The 15701-nt window shown below is 44.2% G+C and overlaps 1 protein-coding gene across 2 annotated transcripts in view; it reads left to right on the top strand.

Annotated features, from left to right (window-relative positions):
- Nucleotides 1-15701, top strand: part of adam9 (ADAM metallopeptidase domain 9) — a 98964-nt gene that overhangs the window by 59284 nt on the left and 23979 nt on the right. For both annotated transcript variants that reach the window (XM_055920493.1, XM_055920492.1), the window contains exons 6-9: nt 6149-6365; nt 6465-6530; nt 9796-9867; nt 11822-11991. In XM_055920493.1, coding sequence (XP_055776468.1) covers nt 6149-6365; nt 6465-6530; nt 9796-9867; nt 11822-11991 — 525 coding nt within the window. The remainder of the gene's footprint in view (nt 1-6148; nt 6366-6464; nt 6531-9795; nt 9868-11821; nt 11992-15701) is intronic.

The following is a 15701-nucleotide window of genomic DNA, read 5'->3' as shown; positions in this document are numbered from 1 at the left end:
CAATCCCAAAATCAGCTGTAACTATCAATATTAAATGTTTACGTGAACCTGAATACAGAAAATGAATGGTGAAGACGCTTCTGGAGACGGTAGACTTCTCCCCACCACTTTATGGGAACGTTGACCTTGGAATGTTTAAAGGAAATACAGAATTTACATGAGCTAAGTGATAACTGAGCAATGTCGCTTTCAACCAATGGATGTAACCAAATTGACAAAATCAAACCCAGTTCAGAACTATTGCCTTTTTGAGTGAACTTTGGAAGTCCTTGAGAAACAATCAGAAAACATAAAAACAACATTAGGGTACTGAAATCAGTCACTGAAAACATTTTATATTTTTGCAGCTCAGCGGATAATGGGCGGGTTTGGCTTTGGAAAAACAGGGTCACCTGTTACAAAGTTGCCTTGATGTTGCTATGCTTCTCACTGAAACTGGCATTCTACATATTTTTCAGCAAGGAAACAATGTTTCTGCCTTGTATGAATTCTATATAAAGAAACAATGGATCTAGCATAAACTGGGACTTAGGCCTACTCAATCTACCTTTAAATGTGTGGCCAAATGTGTCCTGTTAAGTTCATGTTTTAAGTATCCCTATACTTCTGTTATTACGGGGCTGTCACTGAGTCAAGTGTGCGCCTGCGCATGAGGGGAGTTCGTTGATGGACCTGGCCTTGAGTGTAATGGCTACTTGTAGTGTGTTCATATAGTATAGTAAACTTTGTTAAACTGGAACCTTGTCCTTGTGTCATTTCGAATTAACAGTTCCTAGAGTATACAAGATTTTTCTCCAGCCAAGCCTCAAAACAATTGATTCAAACAAATCAACTAAGTACGATCTTCAATCTAGAATGGGGACTTCATCATTACTAGTCTACTAGTTGTCTCTTCTTCATGACAATGAGTTATGCCTAATATGGCAATATATATTATTTTTCCAAAATGTATTGTTGACTTACATCTCAAAGCCAAGCATGCAAGAAGCCATGACCTGGTGCACACATTTCTGTCTTCAGTTTGATTGAAGGCCTCAATCTGAATTTTTGCCTTGTAACTGATTGCTTCGAGTAAGAGAGAAGGAACAACACATGATGAAGATGCGCTAGCTACTAGTTTAATTAAAACTATAAAATATCTAATTGTTACAAAGAATGGATGTATGGGCTACATTTATGAGATGCTTGCATTTACTTACCTTATCAAGCTTGGGGAGGGTACAAATGTATCACTCAAAAAAGTGTTCAGAGTAAGTGCACCACAAACTTTTTTCCAGGGTGTTGATGCCTCTTCCCAATACAGCCGGGGGAGAGTATCCATCTGCAAAAGTAAAAGTTTGCTTTGATGTCAAGTCAGCTCATATTGTTGCTACCTTAGCTGTTGTGCTAGCTAACATGCTACTGAACAGACAGGGCCTCCCGGGTGGCGCAGTGGTCTAGGGCACTGCATCGCAGTGCTAACTGCGCCACCAGAGTCTCTGGGTTCGCGCCCAGGCTCTGTCGCAGCCGGCCGCGACCGGGAGGTCCGTGGGGCGACGCACAATTGGCATAGCGTCGTCCGGGGTAGGGAGGGTTTGGCCGGTAGGGATATCCTTGTCTCATCGCGCTCCAGCGACTCCTGTGGCGGGCCGGGCGCAGTGCGCGCTAACCAAGGGGGCCAGGTACACGGTGTTTCCTCCGACACATTGGTGCGGCTGGCTTCCGGGTTGGAGGCGCGCTGTGTTAAGAAGCAGTACGGCTGGTTGGGTTGTGCTTCGGAGGACGCATGGCTTTCGACCTTCGTCTCTCCCGAGCCCGTACGGGAGTTGTAGCGATGAGACAAGGTAGTAATTACTAGCGATTGGATACCACGAAAATTGGGGAGAAAATGGGATAAAAATTAATAAAAAATAAAATTAAAAAAACATGCTACTGAACAGTGACACTAGCATATTGGCATGCATATTATTGGTATTAGCTAAAAGACAGCAACTTAACACCTACAAATATCAGTGTTTTAAGCAAATCATTAGTGAGTTAGCTAGCTATCACATACATTTTGCAACATTTTGTATTCTTATTTTTCAATTTTTTTTGTTGTATTGTTGAGGAACCTGCAAAAATGCATTTTGTTGGATGATGTATACTTGGGGACGGTACAAATGTATGCCAACATGCGTATCTTTACATACTACTAATAACATTTGAAACTTGAAATATGTTAACACTAGCTAGCCAGTTAGTGGTGGTGACAGACTGGACAACACTCTGGATTTAAGATGTCAAGATTACCAGGACGGTGTTCAAAGACTGTGGTTTAGTAGCAAAACAAGGTGCTCTCAAATAGGCCTCCCCGCCAGAGAGCGGGGTTCAAACCCCATAATGACGAAGCAAAAGCAGTTATTTAAAAAAAAAAACGAACAGAAATACCTAATTTACACAAGTATTCAGACCCTTTGCTATGAGACTTGAAATAGACCTCCGGTGCAGCCTGTTTCCATTGATCATCCTTGATGTTTCTACAACTTGATTGGAGTTCACCTGTGGTACAGTCAATTGATTGGACAGGTACACAGCTGTCTGTTTAAGGTCCCACAGTTGACAGTGCATGTCAGAGCAAAAACCAAGCCATGAGGTCAAAGGAATTGTCCTTGGAGCTCCAAGACCGGATTGTGTCGAGGCGCAGGTCTGGGTAAGGGTACCAAACAATGTCTGCAGCATTGAAGGTCCCCAAGAACATAGTGGCCTCCCTCATTCTTAGATGGAAGAAGTGTCGAACCACCAAGACTCTTCCTAGAGCTGGCCGCCTGGCCAAACTGAGCAATCGGGGGAGAAGGGCCTTGGTGAGGGAGGTAACCAAGAACCCAATGGTCACTCTGACAGAGCTCCAGAGTTCCTCTGTGGATATGGTTGTCCTTCTGGAAGGTTCTCCTATCTCTGAAGTACTCCACCCATCAGGCCTTTATGGTAAAGTGGCCAGACCGAAGCCACTCCTCAGTAAAAGGCACATGACAGCCTGCTTGGAGTTTGCCAAAAGGCACCTAAAGGACTCTGACCATGAGAAACAAGATTCTTTGGTCTGATGAAACCAAGATTGAACTATTTGGCCTGAATGCCAAGCGTCACGTCTGCAGGAACCCTGGCACCATCCTTACGGGGAAGCAGCATGTTTTTCAGGGACTGGGAGACAAGTCAGGATTGAGGCAAGGATGAACAGAGCAAAGTACTCTGAGATCCTTGATGAAAATCTGCTCCAGAGCACTCAGGACCTCATCCTGAGGCGAAGGTTCACCTTCCAACAGGACAACAACCCTAAGCACGCAGCCGAGAAAATGTAAGAGTGGTAGTACAGAGTAAAGGCTTTGAATACTTATGTAAATGTGATTATAAAATTATTTTTGTAATTATATTTTTATATAATAATTAGCACAAAATAATTACCTGTTTTTGCTTTTGTCATTATGGAGTATTGTGTGTAGATTGATGAGAAGGGGGGGGAAAAAAAACATTTAATCCATTTTAGAATAAGAATATATACACTCCCGTTCAAAAGTTTGGGGTCACTTTGAAATGTCCTTGTCCATAAAAATAACATCAAACTGATCAGAAATACAGTGTAGACATTGTTAATGTTGTCTCCACATCAACAGTGAAGAGGCGACTCCGGGATGCTGGCCTTCTAGGCAGAGTTGCAAAAAAAAGCCATATATCAGACTGGCCAATGAAAAGCAAAGATTAAGATGGGCAAAAGAACACAGACACTGGACAGAGGAACTCTGCCTAGAAGGCCAGCATCCCGGAGTCGCCTCTTCACTGTTGACGTTGAGACTGGTGTTTTGCGTGTACTACTTAATGAAGCTGCCAGTTGAGGACTTGTAAGGTGTCTGTTTCTCAAACTAGACACTAATGTACTTGTCCTCATGCTCAGTTGTACACCGAGGCCTCCCATTCCTCTTTCTATTCTGGTTAGAGCCAGTTTGCGTTGTTCTGTGAAGGGAATAGTACACAGCGTTATACGAAATGTTCAGTTTCTTGGCAATTTCTCACTTGGAATAGCCCTCATTTCTCAGAACAAGAATAGACTGAGTTTCAGAAGAAAGTCTTAGTTTTTGGACATTATGAGCCTGTAATCGAACACGCAAATGCTGATGCTCCAGATACTCAACTAGTCTAAAGGCCAGGTTATTGCTGATTTAATCACCACAACAGTTTTCAGATGTGCTAACATAATTGCAAAAGGGTTTTCTAATGATCAATTAGCCTTTTAAAATGATAAACTTGGATTAGCGAACACAACGTGCCATTGGAACACAGGAGTGATGGTTGCTGGTAATGGGCCTCTGTACGCCTATGTAGATATTTCGTAAAAAATGTGCCGTTTCCAGCTACAATAGGCGTTTCCAAAAAAAATTGCTTTTCTCTCAAAAACAAGGACTTTTCTAAGTGACCCCAAACTTTTGTGTATGTGGTGTACCAATTGAAACTTGGACACACCTACTCATTCAATGTTTTTTCTAGTGTAATAATAATAGTTCAGACATCATACTAAGAGAATAACACATGGAATCATGTAGTAACCAAAAAGTGTTAAACAAATCAAAATACATTTAATATTTGAGATTCTTCAAAGTAGCCACCCTTTACCTTGATGACAGCTTTGCACACTCTTGGCATTCTCTCAACCAGCTTCATGAAGTAGTCACCTGGAATGCATTTCAATTAACAGGTGTGCCTTAAGTTCATTTGTGGAATTTCTTTCCTCAATGCGTTTGAACCAATCAGTTGTGTTGTGACAAGGTAGGTTTGGTATACAGAATATCTCCCTATTTGGTTTAAGAACAAGTCCATATTATGGCAAGAACAGCTCAAACAAGCAAAGAGAAACGACAGTCCATCATTACTTTTAAGACATGAAGGTCAATCAATCCCGAAGATTTCAAGAATCTGATCCAAGAATACTTGGATTTTTACGAAGAAATCTTTGAAAGACAGGGTCCTGAAAAAGGGAAGTTTCTTTTTTTGCTGAGTTGATGTCCATTTTAAAGTGTTTTAACATTCATTAAAATGTTGATTAGAGTATGATTAACTAAAGAAAATATACATTTTCATCAAGTGTTTGACCTTTTTTAATGTGTACTTTTTTGAAAATAATAATAATAATGGACCAGAATACCAACAAATCTCAATGTATAGGTAGAGGCAAAAATGTAATTTCAGTTTGCAGTGCCTGGCCTAAATTGTAATTAACAGGCTCAGTTTCCAAGCTGTTTTTTTGTTGTCTTTTTCACCTACCTCCCACACACCATATGATCATGCTTTCGTATCACAGCAAGGACAAGCCAGTTTAGGCAGTGTTTTGTGGGTGTGGAACATTTAGTGTTTTAGTTAAATGATCGTTAGTTGATTGTCTTTAGGAAAGAACCTGTACCAACCTTCCTCTTAAAACTGCCAATTATTCTGTTCTAAATGTATGTGCCATTCCCCTACTAAACTAACTGAAATGGGGAGGGACTACCCGGACTTGTTAACATCCACTGAAGTAGTTTGCGAGATTACTATATAGCTGCAGTAGTTGCCTTGGTAACCAAACAAACAGACTTGCTAGTTTAGCTAACCAAAATATCAGTCCTAGTTTGCTATTATGAACATCTACTTCAACAATGCCAATGTTTTCATTTTGACTTTTGCATTCAAAAACAGCTCAAACATTGAACATGTAACAATGAACTATAGCCATTGAATTCTACCATGCTGATATACCATGCATTATAAGGAAAAAATGCACACTCTCGAATGCCATTCAAGCCCATCAGAAACGAGTATTCAACAATGCCCATGGTGTAATTAAGCAATAAGGCCCAAGGGAGTGTGGTATATGGGCAATATATCACGGCCAAGGGCTGTTATTGTGCAGGATGCAACACAGAGTACCTGGAAACAGTCCTTAGCCTTGTAAATTGCCCATATACCACAAACTCCGAGGTGCCTTATTGCTATTATAATATTGTTACCAACGTAATTTGAAGAGTAAAAATACATGTTTTGTCATACCCATGGTATACGATCTGATATCCCACAGCCTTTTAACCAATCAGCATTTCGTTTATAATGATTAATATTGACCCCTTATGACCCTGGTGTGATCAGCCTTTTGTGTTTGAACCTCCAGAGGGGTGCTCCTCATGGACAACTCCAGCTATGGGATTGAGCCGCTGGTGTCTTCCTCGGACTTCCAGCACCTAGTGTACCGGCTGGAGGACGTGGTGTCGGAGCCGCTGGTGTGTGGCACTCCACACACGGAACAACTAGCCCCATCTGAACAGGACCACTCAGCGCATCACACCCACTCTGACACACACAAACAGCCTGTCAGCCACCTCCTCAGGGTGAGTTACCACAGGGTGTATGTGTGCGTGCTGAGTGTGCCTGTGCCTTCGTGCTGATTTATCTGCTTATGGTACTGTATGTGTTTTCTCTCCCTTCAGAGAAAGCGGGCAGTGCTGCTCCAGCCACACTATGTAGAGCTGCTCCTGGTGGTGGATAATGAGAGGGTGAGTGAATGTCCAACGACTGATAAACCTAGACTGTGTTTTATACATAATTTAAAATCTCTTCCCTCAACAGTACATTTTGGAAAGCAGTGGATGTGGTTGTGTTTAAAGCGGTTTTGATTGAGAAGTGTTTTTTTAAATTCCAATTCTTAAACCACAAAACGGTCTTGAGTGACAAATCTGTTTAATTAGCTTATTCGCTTTCCATACACCCACTCGCCCAAACTTCGGTCGCCATATTGGACTGCAGTAACACATACTTGTTTTTTCGGGCTGTCTTAATCAATACAGTGTAAAACAAAACCATTTTTTTAAATTATTATTTTTATGGAAGAACAATTTCAGTGTAAACTTATTAAACTACTCAAATCTGACAAATTATGTAGATAAGATAATGTACACTACCGTTCAAAAGTTTGGGGTCACTTGTTTTGAAAGAAAAGCAACAACAAAAAATGTCCATTAACATCAAATTGATCAGAAATACAGTTTAGACATTGTTGTTGTTGTAAATGCCTATTGTAGCTGGAAACGGCTGATTTTTGAATGGAATATCTACATAGGCATACAGAGGCCCATTATCAGCAACCATCACTCCTGTGTTCCAATGGCATGTTGTGTTAGCTAATCAAAGTAAAAACAAATTAAAGGCTAATTGTTCGTTAGAAAACCGTTTGCATTTATATTAGCTCAGCTGAAAACTGTTGTCCTGATTAAAGAAGCAATAAAACTGGCCTTCTTTAGACTAGTTGAGAATCTGGAGCATCAGCATTTGTGTGTTCGATTACAGGCTCAAAATGGCCAGAAACAAATAACTTTATTCTGTAACTCATCCGTCTATTCTTGTTCTGAAGGCTATTCCATGCAAGAAATTGCCAAGAAACTGAAGATCTCGTATAACGCTGTGTACTATTCCCTTCACAGAACAGCGCAAACTGGCTCTAACCAGAATATAGAGGAGTGGGAGGCCCCGGTGCACAACTGAGCAAGAGGACAAGTACATTAGTGTCTAGTTTGAGAAACAGACGCCTCACAAGTCCTCAACAGGCAGCTTCATTAAATATTACCCGCAAAACACCAGTCTCAACGTCAACAGTGAAGAGGTTACTCCGGGATGTTGGCCTTCTAAGGCAGAGTTCCTCTGTCCAGTGTCTGTGTTCTTTTGCCCATTTTAATCTTCGCTATTTATTGGCCAGTCTGAGATACGGCTCCTCTTTCTAATCTGGTTAGAGCCATTTTGCTCTGTTCTGTGAAGGGGGTAGTACACAGCGTTGTACGAGATCTGTGTTTAAAAATAAATACATAAACAATAATAAAATGTCCGTTTTTCAGGACCCTGTCTTTCAAAGATAATTCGTAAAAATCCAAATAACTTCACAGCTCTTCATTGTATAGGGTTTAAACACTGTTTCCCATGCTTGTTCAATGAACCATAAACAATTAATGAACATGCACCTGTGAAACGGTCGTTAAGACACTAACAGCTTACAGACGCATGGTCCGTAACTAATGCAAACGTCTCAGTTATGAAAACTTAGGACACTAAAGAGGCCTTTCTACTGACTCTGAAAAACACCAAAAGAAAGATTACCAGGGTCCCTGCTCATCTGCGTGAACGCGCCTTAGGCATGCTGCAAGGAGGCATGAGGACTGCAAGTGCGGCCAGGGCAATAATTTGCCATGTCTGTACTGTAAGATGCCTAAAACAGCGCTACAGGGAGATATGACGGACAGCTGATCATCCTCGCAGTGGCAGACCACGTGTAACAACACCTGCACAGGATCACTACATCCGAACATCACACCTGCGGGACAGGTACAGGATGGCAACAACAACTGCCCGAGTTACACCAGGAACGCACAATCCCTCCATCAGTGCTCAGACTGTCCACCATAGGCTGAGAGAGTCTGGACTGAGGGCTTGTAGGCCTGTTGTAAGGCAGGTCCTCACCAGACGTCATCGGCAACAACGTAGCCTATGGGCACACACCCACCGTCGCTGGACAGACAGGACTGGCAAAAAGTGCTCTTCACTGACGAGTTGCGGTTTTGTCTCACCAGGGGTGATGGTCGGTGTCACGTTTATCGTCGAAGGAATGAGCGTTACACCGAGGCCTGTACTCTGGAGCGGGATCGATTTGGAGGTGGAGGGTCCGTCATGGTCTGGGGCGGTGTGTCACAGCATCATCGGACTGAGCTTGTTGTCATTGCAGGCAATATCAACTCTGTGCGTTACAGGGAAGACATCCTCCTCCCTCATGTGGTACACTTCCTGCAGGCTCATCCTGACATGACAGTGCCACCAGCCATACTGCTCGTTCTGTGCATGATTTCCTGCAAGACAGGAATGTCAGTGTTCTGCCATGGCCATCAAAGAGCCCGGATCTCAATCCCACTTAGCACGTCTGGGACCTGTTGGATTGGAGGGTGAGGGCTAGGGCCATTCCCCCCAGAAATGTCTGGGAAATTGCAGGTGCCTTGGTGGAAGAGTGGGGTAACATCTCACAGCAAGACCTGGCAAATCTGGTGCTGTCCATGAGAACTGAACTTGTTCTCAGTTGCTGAATCTTATGTTCATACAAATATTTACACGTGTTAAGTTTGCTGAAAATAAACGCAGTTGACAGTGAGGATGTTTCTTTTTTTGCTGAATTTATTTGAGAACTATCACCAAAATTAAAGCTAGACGGGGAGAATTTAAAATGTTTGCGCATCAGAACACAGCATTAGCCATGACAAAATGCATAAAATTGCATAAAATCTTTCTCTCGACTCCAAGGCACAATATGTAGAATTGCAGGCATTTCGCTTTAAAACTGCAACATTTTCTCTCAGCTCCATGGAGAAATGTGTAACATTTCAGTCAATTGGCTTAAAAATGCGAGCATTTCTCAACTTCGCCAAGGTGGGGGCCTTAAGTTTTCTTGCCAAGGGCCCGGACCGAATTCAGTTGCAGCGACTGGCTGACGGCACCCATTACCACCTAATCCCATTTTTGATCAAGAAAAAACCTTTGATCTTTTCATTTCTTGATGGCCTGTGTGAAATTTAGCCTGGGTACCAGACCTATTTTTGCTATCATTCCACTCTTTGCCATATGCCAAAGATATGACAAGGAGTGGCATGGTTGCACAAACATAATGCCCAGGCTAGTTGAATTCTCCATTGGGCTTAAGAACTTTTGGCCCAGTCCGTTTTTAAACTTTTTGAATGAGGCCTTCAGGATACTCTAGCCAATGCTCACTTCTGTCCTTTCCCTCTACAGTTCACCTACATGCACAGGAATGAGACTGCAGTGCGAGACGAGATGATTCATCTTGCAAACTACATTGACAGTGTAAGTATACAAAAAAGTATGCATACTACAAGTGCTCAATCAGGGTCAAATACCCTACAACACAGTATGGTATGAGTTGCAGTCAACGTTTGCAATACCAAACAAGACAATTCCAAGAATATACACCAATGATTTCTTCATAGATTGTGTTTAGAGTTTAGATGCAACATTTTCATATTGCATAGGAATTGTGCATAGTGCAAAACGTACTATAAACCTCACTATAATCTGGCAGTGTGATTGAAACATTTCTTTAACATTATAAAGAGGGCCTTTATGTATTTTTTTTAAACTATTAAGTTTAAGAAATGCTAGTATAGTAAAAAATTGCCTCATTTTAATTCTTCATCACACTACGAGATAAAGGTTAACAGTTATTGTGTCTTTGGCATCATTAAAGTGAAGACTGTTATTTTATCAAGTAAATTCTCTAATTATTATTACGTGATTAAACTAATCATGTAAAAGTAATTAACTAGAGTCAGGGCACGAAGGAAAATATTCAGATTAAAGTTATAATTTTCCTAATATAACTTCAGATATTTTAATATCTGATCAATTAGTCTTCAATTAATTAATTATTCTTTTCCTCACGTTAGTCTCATTCCAAACGTCATAAATTGTTGGTTTTCTGCACGAACCCAGCCTTTACTATGAATCATCCATACATCAATTGTCTTAATCATATATTTACTAACTGAATAACAGAAATGCAAAAACAAACAGTAGATATGGTTACAAGGAAATGATAGGGGAGGTTCCCTAGTGGGCTTAGCCCATATGACGGCTTGGTAGACAAAAGGAAGTGGGTGTGGACTGAGAAGAGCGGGTAAGACGAGTCACTACACAGTTGATAATTATTAATTCAAATGCTAATCCTTTTCACATGAACGCTCACTCATTCGGGAATCATTGCAATCAATATATATTTACGCTCAGTGTGCCATCAGAGATCTCTGTTGGAATCGTCCGTCTTTCTGTTGGAAAGTTCATCCGCTCGTCTCCATTATTTGACCCTTCCAATAAGTATTCTGTGGTAAGAATGGATACTTCAGTCCCATTCAGAAAAGTTCTTATACAATAGATGTTTCGGCGGTTGTCGGTCTTCGCATTCCATGGTACATAATTCCTAGCTGCAGACTAGTAATTAGTATTGAAGATTTGCTCTTATTCTGTCGGTATCGGTAGTCTGAGTTGTACCATTTCCACCAGTGTAGCCAAAGCTCCACGTGGTTTGGTTAGGAATTCAACAACCATTACAACCTTAGCTTTTACTGAAGTTTTTTGTGGTCTCTACTCAAACCTTCGCCCCCTCAGCTTACCGAGGTACGCATGGTCTAAAGAGGATTTCTTCAGGTGGGGGTTTTATTCGGAACAGTAGATAATGTCTGTGCTCATGGGGCGGGCCAATGACTTAGTTAAACTTTAAAGGGAATACAATTCTCTCACATTAACGGTTTAAAATCACGTTACATAATTTCACAAATAGCTTAATCTTTACTCATTCATTTTATACAATAATTAGATGCAAACCTCATAACGGAGGCTCCTGTATAAACAGAGTTATGGTAATGTGGCTGTATCGTTTTCCATGAGGTCACAACATGAAACAAAACGGACCGGTCGTCTTCTCCACCGACCGTTTACACATTCTCCAAAACATGGATATTGTTCAGTTCTCAAGTTCTGTGATGTAGAAGTTCCTTTGTTCTACTGTGAAACTCTCTCTCTCTATACTGCCTGGCCCTGAGGAGAGTCTCCTCCAGGAATCTACGACCAGAGATAACAGAACCTGGGTAGGAGGGAGAGAGGTGGTGAGAGAGAAGTGGAGGGTACTCACTATACCCAAAGAGGGCCACGTCATGACACAGTATTTTTAGCACGAAAATGACACCCTAGATGTGTCTATAGATCTCAATTTGTGACGTTCTTCCCATTTCTCTGTAATATACAGATGTACGTGGAGCTAAACATCCGTGTGGTGTTGGTGGGCCTGTACATCTGGGCCAACGGGAACCCCATCAGCATGGAGGGCAGCGCCGGGGAGGTGCTCAGCCGCTTTGTCCAGTGGAGGGAGAAGGAGCTGGTGCCACGGCGACGCCACGACAGCGCCCAGCTCATTCTGTGAGTCCCTGTACAGTTTTGCATCATATGAGGCACTATACATCATCATAGTTTTTGCTCTACTGAAAGTGCTTCAACTTAATGTGAGCGGACCAAGTAATTGGGCGTCACTCTGAAGCGGGAAGGTGGAACAAACGAGTCAGGAGTAGGTTTTCTTGATTGAACAAAGTTCTATATTGAGGGCATTTGGTCAACACAAACATTCCAACATAATCAATGAAAATCTCCAAAGGAAAAAACATACATCTTCTTCTCCAGATCAAACAGGAACACAATACGATTGTCTTTAAACTACAACAAAAGTCACGGGATTGTCACCGTCTTAATGGTTCTTCATAGATCGCTCCTCTGTCTCGGTGGCCATCTTCCAGAGATAGTTCTTCCCCCCCCTTCTGCTGGTTCCATACTCTCTCTTATAGGGGAAGGAGAATATCTCATTAGTAGTGTCAGCTGTGCTCAATTGCCTCTGGTTACCTTGTCTCCCATGCCTTGTTGGGCTACCATCCGTGAGCCCAGCCTGCCCTCTGGTGGTCCTTCCACATACCTTCCCCTCAGGACCCGAACCGGAGGGTCGGGCGCCAGACGCACTGTCTTGGTCGCGTCGGGACAGCGCGTCTGCATTCCCGTTCCTCGATCCGGCCCTGTGGATGACATGGAAAGAGAATGGTTGTAAAGACAAAAACCATCTGGCTATTCTGTTGTTACTGTTTCTCTTACCAGCCATCCACGTGAGGGGCGCATGGTCCGTAACTAATGCGACCCAGTAGGTAGTACCGGAGATAATCGAGGGCCCACTTAATGGCTAAGGCCTCTTTCTTTACGGTAGCATACCTCTGTTCCCGATCGCTGAGCTTCCTACTTATGAAAAGAATCGGCTTCTCTGCTTCGCCTTTACCCTGAGCTAGTACGGCCCGAGCCCCGTATCCGAGGCGTCGACCTGCACAATGAACTCTTGTAAGAAGTCCGGAGCCTGTAGGACGGGATCAGAACACAGGCCATCTTTTAGCAATAGAAAGGCCTCTTCCGTCTCGTCTTTCCACTCTACCTGGTTTGGCAAGTTTTTCTTGATGAGGTTTGTGAGGGGATTGGCAATGGTTGCATATCCCGGGATAAAACGGCGATAATATCCCGTTATCCCTAAGAAGGCCCGAACGTCCTGCTTGGTTCGGGGTCGCGGCCAGTCCAGAATTGCCCTGGTCTTCTCTGCCTGTGGGCGTATTTTCCCAATCCCCACGGTGTACCCCAGGTATTCTGCTTCGGACAGACCCAGGCAGCATTTATTTGGATTGGCCGTCAACCCTGTGGCTTCCAAACTCACGAGCACCGCCCATAATCGCAGGAGGTGACTATCCCAGTCCTCGCTGTGGATAACCACATTGTCTATGTACGCCGCTGCATACTCTTTTTTTTTTTTTTATAAAATATTTTTTATTCTTAATACATTTTATCCCATTTTCTCCCCAATTTTCGTGGTATCCAATCGCTAGTAATTACTACCTTGTCTCATCGCTACAACTCCCGTACGGGCTCGGGAGAGACGAAGGTCGAAAGCCATGCGTCCTCCGAAGCACAACCCAACCAGCCGCACTGCTTCTTTAACACAGCGCGCCTCCAACCCGGAAACCAGCCGCACCAATGTGTCGGAGGAAACACCGTGTACCTGGCCCCCTTGGCTGGCGCGCACTGCGCCCGGCCCGCCACAGGAGTCGCTGGAGCGCGATGAGACAAGGATATCCCCGGCCAAACCCTCCCTACCCCGGACGACGCTATGCCAATTGTGCGTCGCCCCACGGACCTCCCGGTCGCGGCCGGCTGCGACAGAGCCTGGGCGCGAACCCAGAGACTCTGGTGGCGCAGTTAGCACTGCGATGCAGTGCCCTAGACCACTGCGCCACCCGGGAGGCTCCGCTGCATACTCTTGATGGGGCCGTAGAATGGCATCCATGAGGCGTTGGAAAGTTGCAGCGGCACCATGCAGTCCATGCACCATGAAGGGCATCCTCACATACTGGAAAAGCCCCTTTGGTGTGGCGAAGGCAGTCTTTGGGCGATCCTCCGGAGCCACCGGCACTTGCCAATATCCCTTCGTCAAATCCAGGGTGGTGATGAACTTGGCCTTTCCTAAGCGCTCCAAGAGTTCATCCACGCGGGGCATGGGATACGCATCGAATGTAGAGATGGCATTCACGGCCCTAAAGTCGTTGCAGAGTCTCATACTACCATCGGATTTGGGGACCATGACTATGGGACTGGACCACTCACTCGTCGATGGCTCGATCACACCCATCTTCAACATCTCCCTTACCTCGTTCTTAGCGATGACTCGGCGAGCCTCAGGAATCCTGTAAGGGCGGATATGCACCTTCTTGCCGGGTTCAGTGTGGATATGGTGAAACAGGACATCTGTTTGTCCTGGGAATGGAGAGAATATTCGACCGAAGTTCATAATCAGCTTGTCTAGCTGTCTTGACTGCTCCGGCAGGAGAGTTTGACCACGGCGCACCTGTGGTAGAGCCTCCTCTTTTCCTTTTCCCTCCAGGGCCATCAAAGCCACCTCCTCCTCTCTTCCATGGTACGCCTTCAACAGGTTTATGTGATAGAGTTGGACCTTCTTCCTTCTATCAGGTTGCTTGATGAGGTAATTGACCAGTGAGACCCTTTTCATTACCTCGTAGGGCCCCCTCCACTGTGCCAGCAAGCGATGTTCGGCCGTGGGCACGAGCACCATCACTTTCTCTCCCACGGTGAACTCACGGGGGGTCGCGGACTTATCATAGGCCCGGTCTTGGGTCCTTTGTGCCTTCTCCATATGCTCCTTGACTATGGGCCACACTGCTGACAGGCGGTCTCTCATCAGGGTAATATGTTCTATTGTGGATCGAAAGGGGCATGGTTGGGTCTCCCAGGTCTCCTTGGCTAAGTCGAGGATCCCTTGACAGGGTCTGCCATAGAGCAATTCATACGGAGAGAATCCAGTGGATGCTTGGGGTACTTCTCGCAGGGCAAACATTAAGTGTGGGAGAAGCATGTCCCAGTTTTTCCCGTCTCGGGACACCACTCTTCTCAACATGCTTTTAATCATTTTGTTCAAGCGTTCACACAACCCATCTGTTTGAGGGTGGAATATGCTTGTACGTATCTGTTGAACCTGATACAACCGACACAAGTCCTTCATCAACCGGGACATGAATGGGGTCCCCTGATCAGTTAAGATCGTCTTGGGGAGGCCCACCCGAGAGAACATCATGAATAATTCCTTGGCAATTCCCTTTGACGACATGTTACGCAGGGGTATGGCCTCCGGGAACTTGGTAGCGTAATCTATGACCACTAGGATGTACTCGTGTCCTCTGGCGGATTTTGGGAGGGGTCCTACGATGTCCATAGCTATGCGTTCAAAGGGAGTCTCTATGATGGGGAGAGGAATCAAAGGGTTACGTAGGTGTGGCCGTGGAGCTGTACGTTGACATTGATCACACGTCCTACAATACCTGGCCACATCCCGGGTGACCCGGGGCCAATAGAATCTCTGCATGATCCTGTCAATAGTCTTGTCTCGTGCCAGGTGTCCTCCTAGGACGTGGGAATGGGCTAACTGTAGAACTGTGTTCCTGTATGGTCTAGGCACCATTAGTAATTCCTGGTTTTCCCCCCTTCGTCGTACGACCCAGTATAAGAGACCCCGCCCGATTGCATAGTAAGGAAGAGGG

Source organism: Salvelinus fontinalis, chromosome 4 (genome assembly GCF_029448725.1).
Source record: "Salvelinus fontinalis isolate EN_2023a chromosome 4, ASM2944872v1, whole genome shotgun sequence".
Lineage (NCBI taxonomy): Eukaryota > Metazoa > Chordata > Actinopteri > Salmoniformes > Salmonidae > Salvelinus > Salvelinus fontinalis.
The sequence above is the reverse complement of the archived record's forward strand: the minus strand, read 5'-3'. Positions and strand labels throughout refer to the sequence as shown.